We start from the raw sequence: 22,176 nt of genomic DNA, 5'->3' as shown, positions 1-22,176 counted from the left end.
GAACCGCTCATATGTTCATTGACTTATCGTATTATATATATATATAGATCATAAAGAGTGCTTTTCTACGTCATAAAAAATATATATACAATATTATCGTATCAGTATTCATGTTAAATAAAAATTTCACAAAAATAAACTAATTCTTACAAAAAATCTAAAAAACATAATAAAAAAAAAGAATGAACAATGAACAACACATAATTATAAACCCTTACCTGGGTAATCCCTTTTTTCGTTGTGGCTTATGTTGTGAGCCTCCCTATCTTTTTCTTTTTTTGCTAAAGTTTTCGGTTGTCATATTCTCTTCAATTTTTTCTTCTTTTTTCTTTTGATTCGTATTATGCATTCCTTCGATCGTAATCATCTACTCAAATATATATGCCGTAGATAAAACACTTAATGATTAGTTCATGACTTTCCACTTGCTCTTCGGACTTTGCGGTTAATGAACCATAAATTAAACATTTGAATCTTAACCTTTCTATTTTAAGTGTGAATTAATTACTCATTTGACCGGCGATCTTTATTTTTTAATTGAGAATTATTTAACTCTTGTGAAAAAAATTAAAATGCACTCTTTCATATTCTCAAAAAAAGGACACATGTCACGCCCGTAGGAAAAACTCTACTTTTATATATAAAAGATTCTGAAGTTTTTTTTTTTTGTTTTCTCATGTTGATAAAATGATACCCTATGGTTGTGTCGATGAATAAATCTACCGTTTTGAAATCATTTATTCAGAAAAAAAAAGGTCTATAGATATGTATTTGCGTGCCATGTGGAATTTCTTGAGAGACAAGAAACTGTCACTTGTCTTTGTTGGGGAGAGAGAGCGAATTCTGGGAATGATATTATTGGCTCGTACCTTCTGGGCCTAATGGGCCTAAATTCGTAATTCAGTTAGTGAATAGTAGACCCATTAACCCGTTTAAGGCCCGTTAAGTAGTTCGACTTCGACAGCCTCTTAAACAGTACAGTAGCAACGTGAATGATTTTGTCCTGGCTTATTTCCCCGAGGAGGAGGAACTCAGAATATTTCAAAGACTAGTATCCATAATCTTTTAATCTGTCATTTATTTATTTTTATAACTAATACATTAAAAAAAATATCGAATTAGAATAAATATCTTAAGTATAATATTAATATGAAAAAATAATTAATAAAGGTTTCTTTTAATATTAATTAAATTATATAACTATTTTTAATTATTTAATATTTATCAAGAGAGAGAGAGAGAGATCCGGTCAAAATTCAAATCCCTCCTCTCCATTTTCTTTTATGGCAATATATACTGTAGTAAATTAGGGACTTTTGGTTACTTATGTCACATAATACGGAAAAGTAGCATAAAGTCACATAAAAAAAAAGATTATTATAAGATCAAATAATGCAATTCCTTAGACTTGATTCCTTCAACAACCAGGAGCTGCAGCAGGATATAAATTATAATCCCACTATGTTCAGGCATGGCTGCTGAACATGTATAACAAAGAGTTCTCGTGCCAATAAGAAAGTTTCTATGTTGTTCCACTTCCAAGCCATTTGCAGTAAAATAGAAATCTTTGATCAGAGAAAGCGCTGAAACTCAAAACGATTATATATGTTGTCTGAATGGAAATAAAACGTGTTATGAATCAATCAATTCAAACATGCCGACCAAAACTCTGTATACGTACGTGCATGTCTATATAAACGATCCGAGTTTCCTTGATAATCTTCATAGTTAGCATCTCCATCTTCCTCCATTGAAGACAGAAAATGGGCAGAACATCGATTCTCGCGGCAATGTGTCTGATATTAGTTTTGAATGCGCAGAGAAGCTCGTTCACGCGAGCCGAAGCTGAGAAGAAGGTATAGCTTAGCTTTCATGCATGAAAGGCCTTCTCTTTACAGAAACCAGTTTCTTGATCAATCTCCATTGTTAAATATTTCTCGTGTTCACGACAGGTTCATATCTTATATCTGGGAGAGAGACAGCACGATGACCCGGAGGTTGTCACCGATTCTCATCATCAGATGCTCTTGTCACTTCTCGGAAGGTATTACTTGCAAAATCTCTCAAGAAATATACACGCAAGATTATTGCTGACACAGTTCTTGATGTTACAGCAAAGAATCTGCACATGAATCCATGGTGTACAGTTACCGATCGACATGGCTTCTCAGGCTTTGCAGCAAAGCTTACAGAATACGAAGCGGAGAAAATTTCGGGTACTCAAAAGGAGCTTCAAGTCTTTCTCTTTATTAGTTTCTAACCGGACAGGTACTTAACCGTTTCTGTCTGTGTTAACAGAGTTACCTGAAGTTGTTCACGTCATGATGGATCGATTCTATGAACTGAAAACGACACGAACTTGGGCTTTCTCCGACACCTCCGAAGAATCTACTGAACGAAACTGACATGGGGAACCAAGTTATCATTGGTGTCATCGACTCAGGTAAAGATACTGTCTTCAAAGGACGTGTTTCTTCTTGCGGTTTTTGCTGCAATGCATTTGGCAATGTCTTGTTTGGTTACAGGAATATGGCCGGAGTCTGAATCCTTCAACGATAACGGGATGGGACCGATACCGAGTCGTTGGAAAGGTGGCTGTGTATCGGGAGAACTCTTTAACGGGTCGACAGCTTGTAATAAGAAGCTGATAGGAGCCAAGTACTTCATCGATGGCTTCCAGACAGGAAACGGAAACTCAAAGGTGGCTGTGTATTGAGAGGCTCTACTCTCCCCTTTCCTCACTTTCACTCTAATTTCTGGATACCTCTCACCTTACAGACTCAACACTGATATAGAACTATCGATTCTACCTGCTGATATGGCAGCTAATACGTCAGCTAAGCGAAAAGAGTAATAAGAAATGACGGACAATTGATAACAACCTTGGAATCTTCATAACAGACTTTTATTCCCTTTCCATGCGTCTCCTGCTCCCCTTAATTCAGCATCCAATTAGGCTTCTCCCTCTTCTGGGCTTGCCTCTTGCTGGGCTGCCACCTTCTTCCTTGTGTGTCTTCTGACGAAGGCCCGGAATGGCCTATCAATACCCCGCCCCTGAAGACGAAGCTTGTCCGCAAGCTTAAAATCAGGAAATTGCTCCGTGAAAACCTCTGCGAGCTCCCAGGTTGCGTCGTGTCGAGGGGTGTTCTGCCATTCAATCAGAACTTCCAGTTGACCCTGGGAGTTATAGCGACTGTCAAGCAGTGATCCCGGAGTTGCCAGCCACTGGAGATCTGCGGACAGTTGAGGTGGGAGTGCTGATGGGTGAAAGTCCAAGCCGATAGCCTGTTTCAGCTGGGAGACATGAAAAACAGGGTGTAATTTGGACTCTGGTGGGAGAATAAGGCGATAAGCAACTTGTCTGATGCGAGCCTGCACCTCAAAAGGCCCATAAAACCTTGCTGCTAGCTTTTGAAAGGGTCGGCGAGCTAAGGATTGTTGCCGATACGGTCTGAGTTTCAAAAAGACCCAGTCCCCCGGCTTGAAAACTACCTCGCGGCGATGGGAATCTGCCTGAAACTTCATCCGTTGCTGCGCACGCATGAGGTGCTGTTTAATTTCAATGAGCATTGCATCTCTGTCCAGCAATTCCCGCTCCAGTTCAAAATTCGCGGTTGAACCCTTCTCAAAACGAAGAATATGGGGTGGGTCCCTGCCATAAACCGCTGCGAATGGCGTTGTCTTTAAGGAAGAATGATACGAGGAGTTGTACCAGAATTCCGCCCAGTGGAGGAACTTAGCCCACTGCCTCGGATGACTGCAAGTGAAACATCTGAGGTATGTCTCTACACAGCGGTTAACCACCTCAGATTGCCCGTCCGTTTGTGGGTGGAAAGCCGTGCTGAATTTGAGCTTAGTCCCCGCTAAACGGAATAACTCTGTCCAGAAATTACTGAGAAATATCCGATCACGGTCAAATACAATGGATTTGGGAAACCCATGTAAACGAATTACCTCTTTGGCAAATACCCGGGCCACATCGACTGCCGAGAAGGGATGCTTCAGACAAATAAAGTGCCCATATTTTGATAATCTGTCGATGACCACCCGGATGACATCGAAACCCGTTGAGCGAGGGAGTCCTTCTATAAAGTCCATTGAGAGGTCTTCCCAAATGTTGTCGGGAATGGGCAGCGGTTGTAATAATCCCCCCGGAGAGAGGGTCGAATATTTTTGCTGTTGGCAGATGAGACACTTAGCCACATACTGCTGTATGGTCTGCTTCATGCCCTCCCAGTAAAACAGGGATTGAATTCGTTTGAGAGTTTTCAAAACCCCCGAGTGACCTCCCATTGGCCCGTCGTGAAATTCCTGAAGGATCAACTGAATGAAGGTGGACGAACGTGGAATAACGAAGCGATCCTTGTGGAGGAGGTTACCTTGGCGGATATGAAACCCGGCCGGAGCATCCGAGTTATTTTGTATCCTGCTCAGAATGGTCGAGAGAACCGGATCAGCTAGTACCTCCTTGCGAACCTCCTCTAGCTGAATGGACTGTGGAACAGATAAGGCATACAACATGGTGAGGGATGCCATTGCTGAAGATGCCGGTATCCTAGAGAGTCCATCAGCCGCCTTATTCTCGATACCCGGTTTGTACACAATCTCAAAGTCATACCCCAACAATTTTGAAAACCATCGCTGATATTCCATTGAGACTTCTCTTTGCTCCAGCAGAAATTTCAATGCTCGTTGATCCGTGTGAACAACGAATTTCCTGCCCATTAAGTAGTGACGCCAACGCTGAATTGCGAGGACGATGGCCATCAGTTCGCGTTCGTAAATAGGTCTGATTTGTTCCCCCGCAGAAAGAGATCTGCTGTAATACGCGACGGGTCTGTGTTTCTGCATCAAAACCGCGCCGATCCCAAACCCCGAACAGGTCTGTAAAATCGGGAAGTGCCAAAACAGGGGTTGTAAGCATAGCCTGCTTGAGGTGGGTGAAAGCCCTGGTCGCCTCTTCCGACCACCCAAAATTATCCTTCTTGAGGAGTTGAGTTAACGGCCTAGCTATGATCCCGTAGTGCTGGACAAATCGCCGATAGTAACCCGTTAATCCTAGAAATCCTCTGAGCTCACAGATGTTTGTAGGAATGGGCCAATCCTTGACCGCAACCGTTTTACTCGGATCTGTGGTGACCCCCTCTCTGGAAATCACATGACCCAAATAATCAATCTGATGCCTGCCGAATTGACATTTAGATAGGTTCGCATACAGCTGATGGTGCTTGAGAGTGGCCAGAACTTCACGCAGATGGTTTTGATGGTCCTCCAAGGACTTGCTGTAAATGAGTATGTCATCGAAAAATACCAAAACGAACCGGCGAAGAAACGGCCGGAAGATGTCATTCATCATTGCTTGGAAAGTGGCCGGTGCATTTGACAATCCGAAGGGCATCAGCAGGAATTCGTAGTGTCCCTCATGGGTGCGGAACGCAGTCTTTGCGATGTCAGCCGGCTTCATCCGGATTTGGTGATAACCTGATCTCAAATCCAGTTTCGAAAATACCACCGCCCCAAAGAGCTCATCCAACAGCTGATCAATCATAGGTATCAGGTACTTATCTGGGATAGTAGCCCGGTTTAAGGCCCGATAATCAACACAAAAGCGCCAGCTTCCGTTCTTCTTCCGGACTAACAGGACAGGGTTGGAGAAGGGGCTTTTGCTTGGGCGAACGATGCCGACTTGTAACATCTCGCTGACTAGTCGTTCAATCTCGCCTTTGTGGGCATGAGGATATCTGTAGGGCCTAACGCTGATTGGGCCCGTGTTCGGCTGAAGCGGTATCCCATGTTCGTTACCTCTTTCTGGCGGCAGACCATGAGGTTCAGCAAACACCCCCTCGAACCGGGAGAGTAAGGGCTGGAGTGACGGTGGAATGTCTGTCTGTGTCGTGTTGTCCCTCTCAATGGAGCCGAAATCAACCAAATACCCCTTGTCCCCCTGCGCCACGGATTTCAACAAGGATTTGAACGTGACCAACGAATTATGCAGCAGAGGATCCCCTGTCAGTGTGATTGTCGACCCCCCTTATCAAATCTCATCTCCAGCTTATCAAAATCCAACAATATCTTTCCCAAGGTGCGACGCCACTGAACGCCCAAAATGATGTCGGCACTGCCTAATTCCAGAAGAAGCAAGTCTGTCCACATGGTGAAGTCCTGAAGGTGTAGGCAAACGTTCCGGCAAATCCCGTTGCCGCGAACTGTCAACCCCGTGCCCAGTGATACGCCATAGTGGGGAATCGATTCCGGCGTAAGGTGTAACTGGGAAACCACGGGAGCTGAAACGAAGTTATGCGTCGCCTCCGAGTCGATTAGTACCACCACTGGTCTCTCATTGATGAAACCCAGGCAGGCCTCTCGTTAAATTCGATGGTCGGCATTACGTCTCCCAAAACCTTGAAAGTTCGGGGTTTCATCAATGAGAGACCCGTGGTGGTACTAATCGACTCGGGGGCGACGCATAACTTCGTTTCAGCTGCCGTGGTTTCCCAGTTACACCTTACGCCGGAATCGATTCCCCACTATGGCGTATCACTGGGCACGGGGTTGACAGTTCGCGGCAACGGGATTTGCCGGAACGTTTGCCTACACCTTCAGGACTTCACCATGTGGACAGACTTGCTTCTTCTGGAATTAGGCAGTGCCGACATCATTTTGGGCGTTCAGTGGCGTCGCACCTTGGGAAAGATATTGTTGGATTTTGATAAGCTGGAGATGAGATTTGATAAGGGGGGTCGACAATCACACTGACAGGGGATCCTCTGCTGCATAATTCGTTGGTCACGTTCAAATCCTTGTTGAAATCCGTGGCGCAGGGGGACAAGGGGTATTTGGTTGATTTCGGCTCCATTGAGAGGGACAACACGACACAGACAGACATTCCACCGTCACTCCAGCCCTTACTCTCCCGGTTCGAGGGGGTGTTTGCTGAACCTCATGGTCTGCCGCCAGAAAGAGGTAACGAACATGGGATACCGCTTCAGCCGAACACGGGCCCAATCAGCGTTAGGCCCTACAGATATCCTCATGCCCACAAAGGCGAGATTGAACGACTAGTCAGCGAGATGTTACAAGTCGGCATCGTTCGCCCAAGCAAAAGCCCCTTCTCCAACCCTGTCCTGTTAGTCCGGAAGAAGAACGGAAGCTGGCGCTTTTGTGTTGATTATCGGGCCTTAAACCGGGCTACTATCCCAGATAAGTACCCGATACCTATGATTGATCAGCTGTTGGATGAGCTCTTTGGGGCGGTGGTATTTTCGAAACTGGATTTGAGATCAGGTTATCACCAAATCCGGATGAAGCCGGCTGACATCGCAAAGACTGCGTTCCGCACCCATGAGGGACACTACGAATTCCTGCTGATGCCCTTCGGATTGTCAAATGCACCGGCCACTTTCCAAGCAATGATGAATGACATCTTCCGGCCGTTTCTTCGCCGGTTCGTTTTGGTATTTTTCGATGACATACTCATTTACAGCAAGTCCTTGGAGGACCATCAAAACCATCTGCTACCGGCTCGGACTTTCACCCATCAGCACTCCCACCTCAACTGTCCGCAGATCTCCAGTGGCTGGCAACTCCGGGATCACTGCTTGACAGTCGCTATAACTCCCAGGGTCAACTGGAAGTTCTGATTGAATGGCAGAACACCCCTCGACACGACGCAACCTGGGAGCTCGCAGAGGTTTTCACGGAGCAATTTCCTGATTTTAAGCTTACGGACAAGCTTCGTCTTCAGGGGCGGGGTATTGATAGGCCATTCCGGGCCTTCGTCAGAAGACACACAAGGAAGAAGGTGGCAGCCCAGCAAGAGGCAAGCCCAGAAGAGGGAGAAGCCTAATTGGATGCTGAATTAAGGGGAGCAGGAGACGCATGGAAAGGGAATAAAAGTCTGTTATGAAGATTCCAAGGTTGTTATCAATTGTCGGTCATTTCTTATTACTCTTTTCGCTTAGCTGACGTATTAGCTGCCACATCAGCAGGTAGAATCGATAGTTCTATATCAGTGTTGAGTCTGTAAGGTGAGAGGTATCCAGAAATTAGAGTGAAAGTGAGGAAAGGGGGAGAGTAGAGCCTCTCAATAAACAAGCTCAACGTTGTATTTCTTGCTGCGAGGAATACAATCTGCGTATCTTTTCATTACAAACGTATTACATTGGTATAAGAGCCACAGCGATCCAGTATGCCACCGAAAGATCAACACCGCACGGATTCAGAGGATTCAGTCAACACTAGGCTTTCTCATTTGGAAACCAGTGTGGGCTCGATTCAAACCAACATGGGGGAGTTGCAATCCGGTGTCGTCGGGTTGCAGAAGGACGTCGCCAAAATACCGGCAATGGAGAAGTTGCTGGAAAAGTTGTGCCTCCTGCTTGGTGAGATGCGTGAGCATCCAACGCCTGCATCAACAGATTCCGCTAAACCATCCTCGTGTGCACAGGAACTGTTCCGACGTGAGGGGAAGTCTCCGGTCGACTCTACACCGCTACCACCGGGGTTCTTACTCCAGACCATCATCGATGCCCAGAAACCACCGACCACCGAGACGACAGGGGCTCCGTACATCGCGGGTACCGAGCTTAACCTTCGCAAGATTGAAATGCCCATTTTCGAAGGTTCTAATGTTGCAGGTTGGATTGTGCGAGCCGAAAGGGTCGGCGAGCTAAGGATTGTTGCCGATACGGTCTGAGTTTCAAAAAGACCCAGTCCCCCGGCTTGAAAACTACCTCGCGGCGATGGGAATCTGCCTGAAACTTCATCCGTTGCTGCGCACGCATGAGGTGCTGTTTAATTTCAATGAGCATTGCATCTCTGTCCAGCAATTCCCGCTCCAGTTCAAAATTCGCGGTTGAACCCTTCTCAAAACGAAGAATATGGGGTGGGTCCCTGCCATAAACCGCTGCGAATGGCGTTGTCTTTAAGGAAGAATGATACGAGGAGTTGTACCAGAATTCCGCCCAGTGGAGGAACTTAGCCCACTGCCTCGGATGACTGCAAGTGAAACATCTGAGGTATGTCTCTACACAGCGGTTAACCACCTCAGATTGCCCGTCCGTTTGTGGGTGGAAAGCCGTGCTGAATTTGAGCTTAGTCCCCGCTAAACGGAATAACTCTATCCAGAAATTACTGAGAAATATCCGATCACGGTCAAATACAATGGATTTGGGAAACCCATGTAAACGAATTACCTCTTTGGCAAATACCCGGGCCACATCGACTGCCGAGAAGGGATGCTTCAGACAAATAAAGTGCCCATATTTTGATAATCTGTCGATGACCACCCGGATGACATCGAAACCCGTTGAGCGAGGGAGTCCTTCTATAAAGTCCATTGAGAGGTCTTCCCAAATGTTGTCGGGAATGGGCAGCGGTTGTAATAATCCCCCCGGAGAGAGGGTCGATTATTTTTGCTGTTGGCAGATGAGACACTTAGCCACATACTGCTGTATGGTCAGCTTCATGCCCTCCCAGTAAAACAGGGATTGAATTCGTTTGAGAGTTTTCAAAACCCCCGAGTGACCTCCCATTGGCCCGTCGTGAAATTCCTGAAGGATCAACTGAATGAAGGTGGACGAACGTGGAATAACGAAGCGATCCTTGTGGAGGAGGTTACCTTGGCGGATATGAAACCCGGCCGGAGCATCCGAGTTATTTTGTATCCTGCTCAGAATGGTCGAGAGAACCGGATCAGCTAGTACCTCCTTGCGAACCTCCTCTAGCTGAATGGACTGTGGAACAGATAAGGCATACAACATGGTGAGGGATGCCATTGCTGAAGATGCCGGTATCCTAGAGAGTCCATCAGCCGCCTTATTCTCGATACCCGGTTTGTACACAATCTCAAAGTCATACCCCAACAATTTTGAAAACCATCGATGATATTCCATTGAGACTTCTCTTTGCTCCAGCAGAAATTTCAATGCTCGTTGATCCGTGTGAACAACGAATTTCCTGCCCATTAAGTAGTGACGCCAACGCTGAATTGCGAGGACGATGGCCATCAGTTCGCGTTCGTAAATAGGTCTGATTTGTTCCCCCGCAGAAAGAGATCTGCTGTAATACGCGACGGGTCTGTGTTTCTGCATCAAAACCGCGCCGATCCCAAACCCCGAACAGGTCTGTAAAATCGGGAAGTGCCAAAACAGGGGTTGTAAGCATAGCCTGCTTGAGGTGGGTGAAAGCCCTGGTCGCCTCTTCCGACCACCCAAAATTATCCTTCTTGAGGAGTTGAGTTAACGGCCTAGCTATGATCCCGTAGTGCTGGACAAATCGCCGATAGTAACCCGTTAATCCTAGAAATCCTCTGAGCTCACGGATGTTTGTAGGAATGGGCCAATCCTTGACCGCAACCGTTTTACTCGGATCTGTGGTGACCCCCTCTCTGGAAATCACATGACCCAAATAATCAATCTGATGCCTGCCGAATTGACATTTAGATAGGTTCGCATACAGCTGATGGTGCTTGAGAGTGGCCAGAACTTCACGCAGATGGTTTTGATGGTCCTCCAAGGACTTGCTGTAAATGAGTATGTCATCGAAAAATACCAAAACGAACCGGCGAAGAAACGACCGGAAGATGTCATTCATCATTGCTTGGAAAGTGGCCGGTGCATTTGACAATCCGAAGGGCATCAGCAGGAATTCGTAGTGTCCCTCATGGGTGCGGAACGCAGTCTTTGCGATGTCAGCCGGCTTCATCCGGATTTGGTGATAACCTGATCTCAAATCCAGTTTCGAAAATACCACCGCCCCAAAGAGCTCATCCAACAGCTGATCAATCATAGGTATCGGGTACTTATCTGGGATAGTAGCCCGGTTTAAGGCCCGATAATCAACACAAAAGCGCCAGCTTCCGTTCTTCTTCCGGACTAACAGGACAGGGTTGGAGAAGGGGCTTTTGCTTGGGCGAACGATGCCGACTTGTAACATCTCGCTGACTAGTCGTTCAATCTCGCCTTTGTGGGCATGAGGATATCTGTAGGGCCTAACGCTGATTGGGCCCGTGTTCGGCTGAAGCGGTATCCCATGTTCGTTACCTCTTTCTGGCGGCAGACCATGAGGTTCAGCAAACACCCCCTCGAACCGGGAGAGTAAGGGCTGGAGTGACGGTGGAATGTCTGTCTGTGTCGTGTTGTCCCTCTCAATGGAGCCGAAATCAACCAAATACCCCTTGTCCCCCTGCGCCACGGATTTCAACAAGGATTTGAACGTGACCAACGAATTATGCAGCAGAGGATCCCCTGTCAGTGTGATTGTCGACCCCCCTTATCAAATCTCATCTCCAGCTTATCAAAATCCAACAATATCTTTCCCAAGGTGCGACGCCACTGAACGCCCAAAATGATGTCGGCACTGCCTAATTCCAGAAGAAGCAAGTCTGTCCACATGGTGAAGTCCTGAAGGTGTAGGCAAACGTTCCGGCAAATCCCGTTGCCGCGAACTGTCAACCCCCACTACAAAAAAACAGTTATATAGCGACGGAAAAATCCGTCGCAAATATAAAGGAAATCCGTCGCAATTAAGAATTTGCGACGGAATGCGACGGATTTTTCCGTCGCTATAACGCTGTCGCAAACGCATAACGGTCGTTAATCCGTCGCAAAATTGCGACGGAAAAAATCTGCGTTTTGCGACGGAAAGTGACGGATAATTCCGTCGCAATTTGCGACGGAATTTTTTCCGTCGCAAATGTTTTTTTATTTTACAAAAAATAAAAAAATTATATACTATATATACACATACATATATACATTTTCACATATATATACATTCATACACATACATTACACACATACACATACATACATATATATATATACATATTTTCACATACACATACATACATATATACACATATTTTCATATACACAAACACACATACACATTCACACATATACACACATACACATATATACACATACATAAATACTCATACACATATACATTTCACAAACACATACACATACATATAAATACACATATATACACATATTCATATACACATACAATCACATATACATACACATACATATTCACATTCACATATCTATACACATACACATACATAAACTCACACACACATTCATAAATACATACACATTCACTTACACATATATAAACACACACATACACATCCACATCCACACATATATATACACATTCACTCACACACACATACACATACATAAACACACGAAAACACATCAAACACACACATATATATATATATACATAAATACATATATATTACTTTATGAGAGAAATTTGGCAATCCTTAGGGAGATTTAGAAAAAAATTAGCGATTTTTTTTCCCCGAAAATCTTTGAAGTCTGATGAAGAAGACGACTCGTGGTTTTATACTGCGATTTGCGACGGAAAATTCCGTCGCAATCCGTCGCAAAATGAAATTAATTTACGCGCCCAAAATTTAAAAAATTTTGTGAAAAAACGAAACCAATACATTGCGACGGAATATTCCATCGAAATCCGTCGCAAAATGAAATTAATTTACGCACCCAAAATTTAAAAAATTTCGTGAAAAACGAAACCAATACATTGCGACGGAATATTCCGTCGCAATCCGTCGCAAGTGTTATTTTCCGTCGCAAACCATCTATTTCTTTGTTGTGACAGAATTATCCGTCGCAAACCGTAGCAAATTGCGACGGATTTTGCGACTGTTTGCGACGGATAGTTTTTTTCCACATTCTGTCTTAAAATCGTCACATTCCGTCGCAATTTTCTGTGCGACGGAAATTTCCGTCGCAAATTCCGTCGCTATATGCAGGTTTTTTTGTAGTGCCCGTGCCCAGTGATACGCCATAGTGGGGAATCGATTCCGGCGTAAGGTGTAACTGGGAAACCACGGGAGCTGAAACGAAGTTATGCGTCGCCCCCGAGTCGGTTAGTACCACCACTGGTCTATCATTGATGAAACCCCGAACTTTCAAGGTTTTGGGAGACGTAATGCCGACCATCGAATTTAACGAGAGGCCTGCCATTTCTGTCACGTCGGTGTTGGTCTCCTCAGTCGTCGGCTCTGAAGGTTCAGAGTTTGGATTTGGCGGTGTCTCCTCATCTTCGACTACCAAAACCTGTAAGTCCCGATTCTTGCAACGGTGCCCCGGAAAATACCTTTCATCACAGCGATAACACAGGCCCCTCCTGCGTCGATCCTCCATCTGAGAATCGGAAATCCGGCGAGGGTTGAACGCCGGGGATGGCGACGAGACATCGAAAACTGGGACAGAAGTTGTCGGTGGGAGGGAAGAACCCAACCCTTCGCACTTTTTTGGAACATGGCCACGTGTCTGCCAAGAAGAGTTACTCGTTGGTAGCGATACTGTGCGAAACGCAGCCGTATTGGGCCCAGACTGTTTGAAAGCCCGATTCTCTCTCGTTTTGGGCCAAGCCGCCGGATGGCAAAGAGGATTGCGATCGAAGCGGATCGCCATCGAAATAGTCTGGGCTAATCCAGAAGGGTGAAATAAATCCAGCATGTCGCGCAATTCGGGTCGGAGCCCGTTTCGGAAGACACCTTCTAGAAACTCGTGTGGGCAGTGACGCAACTGGGCGAGGATTTCCTCAAAATCGCGCAAGTAGTCAAGCACAGTAGAAGTTTGGCGCAACGTCAGCAAACGGTGGATGACAGGCCCGGAAATCATCTCGTCGAATCTCTCCAGAATCCGAAACTTGAAATCCCGCCAGTCCAAAAAAGGTTGATTTTCCTGCTGCCAATCATACCAGTGAAGCACCTCGCCGTCGATGCTCATAGCGGCCAGGGCCAATCGCTCGCCGTCAGGGATTTTTCCAAGTGTAAAGTAACGTTCGGCTCGCACAATCCAACCTGCAACATTAGAACCTTCGAAAATGGGCATTTCAATCTTGCGAAGGTTAAGCTCGGTACCCGCGATGTACGGAGCCCCTGTCGTCTCGGTGGTCGGTGGTTTCTGGGCATCGATGATGGTCTGGAGTAAGAACCCCGGTGGTAGCGGTGTAGAGTCGACCGGAGACTTCCCCTCACGTCGGAACAGTTCCTGTGCACACGAGGATGGTTTAGCGGAATCTGTTGATGCAGGCGTTGGATGCTCACGCATCTCACCAAGCAGGAGGCACAACTTTTCCAGCAACTTCTCCATTGCCGGTATTTTGGCGACGTCCTTCTGCAACCCGACGACACCGGATTGCAACTCCCCCATGTTGGTTTGAATCGAGCCCACACTGGTTTCCAAATGAGAAAGCCTAGTGTTGACTGAATCCTCTGAATCCGTGCGGTGTTGATCTTTCGGTGGCATACTGGATCGCTGTGGCTCTTATACCAATGTAATACGTTTGTAATGAAAAGATACGCAGATTGTATTCCTCGCAGCAAGAAATACAACGTTGAGCTTGTTTATTGAGAGGCTCTACTCTCCCCCTTTCCTCACTTTCACTCTAATTTCTGGATACCTCTCACCTTACAGACTCAACACTGATATAGAACTATCGATTCTACCTGCTGATGTGGCAGCTAATACGTCAGCTAAGCGAAAAGAGTAATAAGAAATGACCGACAATTGATAACAACCTTGGAATCTTCATAACAGACTTTTATTCCCTTTCCATGCGTCTCCTGCTCCCCTTAATTCAGCATCCAATTAGGCTTCTCCCTCTTCTGGGCTTGCCTCTTGCTGGGCTGCCACCTTCTTCCTTGTGTGTCTTCTGACGAAGGCCCGGAATGGCCTATCAGAATCCAGACTACATTTCTCCAAGAGACTTCAATGGCCATGGCACGCATGTTGCAGCAACTGCAGGTGGATCTTTTGTGCCTAACGTAACCTATCTAGGGCTTGCAGGGGGAGTCATGAGAGGTGGCGCACCACGTGCTCATATAGCAATGTACAAGGCATGTTGGCACGTGGCCGAGGTAGGAAGTGTGACATGTTCCTCTGCAGACATGTTGAAAGCTATGGATGAAACCATTCATGATGGTGTCGATGTCATCTCCATGTCTATCGGTTCCAAGGTTCCTCTACTTTCGGAAATGGATACAAGCGACGGTGTTTCAGTGGGAACGTTTCACGCAGTGGAAAAAGGCATTCCAGTTGTATGTGCCGCCGGTAACGAGGGCCCTGCCGCTCAGACTGACGTAAACGTGGCTCCATGGATCTTGACAGTGGCTGCAACCACTCAAGACCGATCCTTTCCCACACGGATTACACTAGGGAACAATATGACAATACTGGTATGTACGTATGTATGTATGTACAGACATTCACGTAGAATGATGTTCCAAACCTGTCTCATGGAATATTTTAATAACCTGTCTTTGCTAATTACAGGGTCAGGGATTATACTTCGGCGAAGAAGTCGATTTCACTGCTCTCGTCTTTATAAGGTAGAATGTGTCTCTGACATCCCAGTTTCTACGATGATTTTAGTAACAGCACATAAGTTGATGAGTGAGATCACTTCACTGACATCATAGATCTGTTAACTTGCAGTGATTGTGAGGAAAACTCCCAACCAGACAATGACTGGGAAAGTTGTATTGTGTTTCACGTCAAAGACAGATAGCACAGCCGCAGGAATTGCTGTACAAAATGCTGGTGGTCTCGGCGTTATCGTGGCAAGAAACCCGGGCTACTTGCTTTCTCCATGCGTTGATTTCGCTTGTGTTTCTGTGGATTACGAGCTCGGGACCGATATACTGTTCTACACGCTTTCCACTAAGTATCTACATGAACTTCACTATCATCTGAACTATGACTCCGTGTATAGAAAATCATGTTAAACTCGAATTCTTGCATTTGTAGATCTCCGATTGTGAAGATACAGCCCTCGAAAACGCTAATTGGACAACCCGTGCTACAAAGGTTGTGGTCGAGCCACCAAGAATGGTCACTAACGTTGGGCCAGTAGACTCGGTCTATAAGGTCGTGGTCGAGCCACCATTGGGCGTTAGTGTGGCCGTGACACCAGACACGATAGTGTTCAACTCTACGACCAAAAGGGTTTCCTTCACGGTTCGAGTCTCGACCGGACAAAAAGTGAACAGTGGGTTCTACTTCGGGAGATTGACTTGGACCGACTCTGTGCACAATGTGACCATACCTTTATCCGTTAGGACACAGATTTTACAGAGCTACTACGACGAGAACTGATGGTCTTGGTGTTTGTTTTACCTTTCTAACAAATTTTCATGTTTCGACTTGAAATTTGGATATTTATTATTTATTATTTATGTTTGTGTTTGAATAATAAGCAGATGTTGTGCCTGTGACCGAGGCTACATTTTGCACATATGTACTCTATTGTTTATGTTGATTAATAATACGATACAACTGTGTTGATGAATTGAGGCGACATACTCGGTTTCTTGAGAAACAAGAAACCGATTTCTTGTAACTTTCTACCATTAAAAAATAATCATTATTCTAAAATATTCGATATATACGATTAATAAATAGTTCTATTCAAGAATTTTGTGATATATATCAGTCGATATGAGAAATTAAAATTCTATCTGCATAGTTATTATGATTACAAATATAATATGACAACAATTCAATACAAATATGCAGTGTTGGTGTCTTCGCTAGAAGGATAGCATGAATATGCATGCCAAATATATATATATATATATATATATATATATATATATATACACACGTTAAGATATCAACGTTACGACGAATTCAATTACAGTATTACATCAATGATGATTAAAATTGAACTACTAGCAAAATAAAAACCCGCGGATTCGCGTGGCGTGGTGGATATAAAACTTCCCATTTGATTAAATATAAAATGTGGTGCATGGGGTTGACAATGCGGGCACGTGAGGAAGAGATTAAGGCAAACACCGTGTCGCCTTGATTTTATTTGATTCGATTCCCAAATGAATCCATTTCGTTTATTAATTCGAAGTTTCATATATCAATTAAAATAATTATTTTCATTAATGTAGGAGCCGTTCTTTCACATTCCAGGGTTAATCAATCGTTTTATCAAAATAAAAAACCACTTATTAAAAATTAATTCAGATTTACATTTTCATAAAAAAACAAATCTGAATGGAAATCCGACACAATGTATATCAATTTTTTAAAACAAAAATATTGAATAAGAAAATAATCTAATCTCCAGATCCGAAATACCTAGTTTAATGACTAGCTAAACAAAACAAAGGAAACATCATTAAGGATAATTATAAATCAATCATTAACCGTTACACGTTAGAATCAAAATTATACGAATCTAATTAATTACATAGTTGCGTGAGCCACCAGAAAAAAAAGGACGTGCGATTACATGGCGCATTTATAAAACTCTTATTGGATTAAAATAAAAAAAGTAAAAGACAAGCGAAGTTGGTGAAAGCTTGATCCTCATGTGAGTCATTACGTTGATTAATTAAGTTTCCAAGATTAATTAATTAAAAACCGAAATAATCATTATTTGTTTTTTCTTTGGTAATGCATGCACATGCACACGGTTGTCCCTTCGTCAAGAATCAATGTATAGTTTATGTAATAGTGTACATATTTCGAATAACTTGGGGTTGTAATGAACGGATCTTAAGCATATTTATCATGTGTTAATATATTATCGAATATGAGTTTTTGTTTGACTTATGAAACTTATTTGAACCGACCCGGTAATACACAAATTGTAATTAAAAAAAATACTTTTTGGTCATTTGCAAATCTTTAGCCGACAGAAACACGCTCCTTAGCAATCCATTTACATTTCATAAAAATTCCAATCCTTTAAATTACATTAAAATAGATAATGTTGTTTAAAATCCATTATAATCAATCCAATTACTCCCCCTTCCTACGTGGAACTCCAGATCCGGAATTCACGTGGCAGTGTCCATTTGGATATATTTAAATTCACACCTTACACATACACAAACACATGTCTAATTTCATATATTATATATAATATAATTATATACAAGTTGTTTGCGTTGACTCTCTCCATGTTTGTACACCTGCCACTAAAAAAGAAAATTGATCACATTACAATAAAGTATTGAATTTCATATCCAAAAAAAAAAAAAAAATCGGTTTTGAAGGTCGTTTTATTTCTGAAGAAGTTTCAAAAGGTCTTATCTTACAATTACCCAAATTTCTTCAATGCAGATGCAGAGAAAGAAAAAGATCTGAAACATGGTTGGTTTCACGTGGACATGGAATTTAGACACGTGGTCGAATTCCATCTTTTGGACAGTCCAGTGAACCCTAGATTACAGTTTTAAACATATATATTCAAGATCAAGAAAATCTCAAAGTAAACTCAATTCTTCCCATTGGTTAGGGAGAGGTACCGATTGCTTGACGACCAAGAAACATATTTTTCGTCTCTGCAATACCAACTGCTTCGTTATACAATCAATGATTTCCAGAAGCTGCGTTTGTTTCGTTACCAATGAAAAAAGAACAGTAATTTTGAAGTTACTGTATTTCGGTAAATTATAAGTTTTCACGTTGGGGTTGACCGAGAGAGAGACGCAATGACAGATAAAACAACTGAGGAAAATCCAACGAGGCAATTGCAAGATTGATTCCTCGGCAAGAATCTACCCAAAAAAAAAAAAAGTTCTATATAAAGGTTTATGGATCTTTCTCCTAATAACACATCCTCTCTTTTGCTGTCCTAAAGAAACAGAAAATGGGCAAAACACCATTTCTTGTAGCAACATGTCTGATGTTGTCTCTGTGTTTGCAGAGCAGCTTCGTGTATGCTGGAAAGAAGGTACTTTTATAATCTATGGAAGTGTCTCTCTCTCTCACCAGACAAGTAAACCAAAGCTAACCATGCATGTATGTATGTATGTGTTTTTTGTTCTTGTTCTATTTTGTTTCTGAATCAATAGGTTTACATAGTGTATCTGGGTGGGAGGCATCATGATGATCATGAGTTACTCACTGAATATCATCGTCAGATGCTGTGGTCAATTCTGGGAAGGTACGGTAACTTTCTGTGTATCTGTATGTATGTGTGCGTATGTATGTACATATCTGTACATGTCAAGATGTTGAAGATGGTTCTATTGATCCGTTTCATGGTAAAGCGAAGAGGCAGCATATGATTCGATGATATACAGCTACCGGCATAGCTTCTCGGGCTTTGCTGCAAAGCTCACAGCGTCCCAAGCCAGGATGATTTCAGGTGCTGAGAAAGTTCAGAATTCAAGCTAATGATCATGTGTTATGTCTTATGGAAATCTCAAGAATCTTGATGCTGTTCTTTTTTTTGGGTGGCAAACAGAATTACCAGAAGTTATTCATGTCACACCGGACAGAGCCTACCAATTGGCCACGACGAGGACTTGGGATTACTTAGGACTTTCTGCAACAAATCCGAGGAATCTCCTAAACAAGACGAACATGGGGGAACAAGTCATCGTGGGTGTCGTGGATTCAGGTATTTATATATATATATGTATTATATGATGACATGTCTTTATAGATGGCGAGATGGAATTACATTGATAATATTACAGGAGTATGGCCGGAGTCTGAAATGTTCAGCGACAAAGGGTATGGACCGATCCCGAGCCGTTGGAAGGGAGGATGCCAATCAGGACAACAGTTCAACGCCTCGACTCATTGCAACAGGAAGCTAATAGGAGCAAAGTACTTCATCGACGGCCTCCTTGCCGCTATCGGAGACTTGAACACGACGGTGAACCCTGAGTTCATCTCCCCTAGAGACTTTGGTGGTCATGGAACACATGTCGCCTCAACTGTAGCCGGTTCTTTCGTGTCTGACGTCAGCTATGGAGGGCTTGGCCGAGGAACCGTCAGAGGAGGAGCTCCTCGTGCTCGTATAGCAATGTACAAGGCTTGCTGGCTTCAACAAGGAACTTGTTTTGGAGCCGATCTCTTGAAAGCCATAGATGAAGCTGTTCGTGATGGCGTTGATCTCATATCGATCTCTGTCGGGGGAGCAGTTCCTTTATCTGCAGAATTCGATTTGCGAGATTCAATGGCCGTTGGATCGTTCCACGCAGTCACCAGAGGTATTCCGGTTGTATGTGCAGGGGGTAATGCAGGCCCGGCTGCTCAGACGATCGTGAACACGGCTCCTTGGATCCTGACTGTGGCTGCAACCACTCTGGACAGATCCTTTCCCACTCCGATCACATTAGGCAATAATGTTACTATACTGGTATGCGCATACGGCATACATGAACATCAAATGTTGTCCTAAGCCTTCTCGATGAATGTTTTCATGATTTGCCTTGTGCTTATTGCAGGGTCAGTCTATGTACGTAGGACGAGAAATCGGTTTCACTGGTTTAGTTTACCCCGAGAATTCAGGAGACAGTGACGAGAGTTTTTCAGGGTAATCTTCTGTCTCCACTTCCCCCATTTTCGATCAATGTTTTCAGGAACGAGACACAAATTGCTCGGGGAAGATCGCTAACGTCATTGATTCTGTAACTTGCAGCACCTGTGAGCAGCTTTCTGTTAATCCGACCCGAATAATGGCGGGGAAAGTTGTGTTGTGTTTCACAACAAGAACAGATAGCGGCGCTGTAAGAAATGCTGCAGCTGCTGTAAAACAAGCTGGTGGTCTCGGAGTTATTGTAGCAAGAAATCCCGGCGTGACAGTTCCGTGTGGTGGTTTTCCATGCGTTCTTGTAGACTACGAGCTCGGGACCGACATACTATTCTACATACGTTCCTCTGTGTATGTTTTCCCCAACTTTAACTCTTGGATTTTGCCTGTCGGAACATAATTTACTAACGTTCTTGTTTTCCAGATCGCCAGTGGCAAAGGTAAAGCCTTCTGGAACACTCTTTGGACAACCAGTGGCGACAAAAGTTGCGACTTTCTCATCAAGAGGACCGAATTCGCTTTCTCCAGCCATTCTCAAGGTATATAGATCAGAACCCCGATTCTAGATTATCCGTTTCAGATGATTTAACTCGTGTTTTTTCGTAACGAAGCCTGATATAGCGGCACCAGGAGTGAATATTCTGGCAGCAACCTCTCAAACGAGTAGCTCCCATGACAAGGGATTCGTCATGATGTCTGGAACATCAATGGCGACTCCTGCTGTTTCAGGAATCGTTTCCCTCCTCAGAGCATTGCACCCTGATTGGTCTCCCGCCGCCATCCGATCAGCTCTTGTCACTACAGGTTTCACTTCCATCTTCCTGCTGTTGTCCGCTTTACGTTTTTAACCCAAAGAATAACACTTACCCTTTTGAGCATACCTTAAATTTTTCAGCTTGGAAAACCGATCCTTCCGGCCAGCCCATCGTAGCCGAGGGATCAAACCGAAAACTAGCCGATCCATTCGACTATGGAGGAGGCCTTGTGAATCCAGAGAAAGCCGCAGATCCTGGTCTGATCTACGATATGGGTATAGATGACTATGTCCTCTACATGTGCTCTGTCGGTTACAGCGATCCCTCCATCTCCCAACTCGTGGGAAAAGCAACATCTTGTCCGAACCCGAGACCGTCGGTTCTGGATCTCAACCTGCCTTCCATCACGATCCCAAACCTGAAAGACGAAGTCACTCTCACAAGAACAGTAATCTATGTAGGATCTGGCGGCATGGCGGTCTATAGGGCCATGGTCGAGCCACCATTGGGAATTCGAGTTGACGTGACACCTAAGGTACTAGTGTTCGGACCGATGACCAGAAGGGCTTCGTTCAAGGTTAGAGTGAAGACCGGTAACAAAGTGAACACTGGATACCATTTCGGGAGTTTGACTTGGACCGACTCTGATCATAAAGTGACCATTCCTTTGTCTGTTAGGACACAGATTCTCCCAAACTACAGCGACGTGAACTGATGAGTTCAATATGTTAGGCTGATGAATAATCTGATGTGATGTATGTGTCTGGAAAAAAAAAAAATCTGATGTGTGGCTGTGGTGATGAATAATATGACGTCATCTTGCAGAAAGCTTTTTAATAAATTTCATATAAATACACATATTTATTATCAATTATCAAATATTTCAAGTTTTCAAAACACAAATATGAGCTTTTTCAAATTTCTAGTTAAAATCGAAATTGTGAAATTTTGTGTATCACCTTTAAGTTTTTAAACAGTAAAAAATTTGTGAATTTTGATGAAAATTGTAAAAAAAAAATGCTTATATTAATTTGAGAGTTTAGATAGATTGGTATATTTATATTACGGTGATCTGAATTAT

At 43.9% G+C, this 22,176-nt stretch overlaps 1 protein-coding gene and 1 pseudogene across 1 annotated transcript; both read left to right on the top strand.

Moving 5' to 3' along the window:
• The first annotated feature begins 1,775 nt into the window (after positions 1-1,775).
• Positions 1,776-16,148, top strand: LOC104825090 (annotated as a pseudogene).
• Positions 16,149-18,644: 2,496 nt separating this feature from the next.
• On the top strand, positions 18,645-21,931 carry LOC104815416 (subtilisin-like protease SBT3.6). Its single transcript, XM_019203042.1, has 10 exons — positions 18,645-18,747; positions 18,869-18,960; positions 19,067-19,164; positions 19,264-19,419; positions 19,499-20,166; positions 20,255-20,343; positions 20,449-20,691; positions 20,765-20,879; positions 20,952-21,144; positions 21,236-21,931. The coding sequence occupies exons 1-10, from the start codon at positions 18,664-18,666 to the stop codon at positions 21,808-21,810; spliced, it is 2,313 nt and encodes a 770-aa protein (XP_019058587.1). The 5' UTR covers positions 18,645-18,663; the 3' UTR covers positions 21,811-21,931.
• Positions 21,932-22,176: the final 245 nt, after the last annotated feature.

This window comes from Tarenaya hassleriana, unplaced genomic scaffold (assembly GCF_000463585.1).
Source record: "Tarenaya hassleriana unplaced genomic scaffold, ASM46358v1 Cleome1, whole genome shotgun sequence".
Classification (NCBI taxonomy): Eukaryota; Viridiplantae; Streptophyta; class Magnoliopsida; order Brassicales; family Cleomaceae; genus Tarenaya; species Tarenaya hassleriana.
Note: the sequence above shows the minus strand (reverse complement) of the source record. Positions and strands in the feature narration are given on the sequence as shown.

Coding starts and splice junctions, on each gene's coding strand:
- LOC104815416 (XM_019203042.1), top strand. CDS start 18,664: ATGGGCAAAACACCATTTCTTGTAGCAACATGTCTGATGTTGTCTCTG. Junction 18,961..19,066: donor CTGTGGTCAATTCTGGGAAG/GTACGGTAACTT, acceptor TTCATGGTAAAG/CGAAGAGGCAGCATATGATT. Junction 19,165..19,263: donor CCAAGCCAGGATGATTTCAG/GTGCTGAGAAAG, acceptor GGTGGCAAACAG/AATTACCAGAAGTTATTCAT.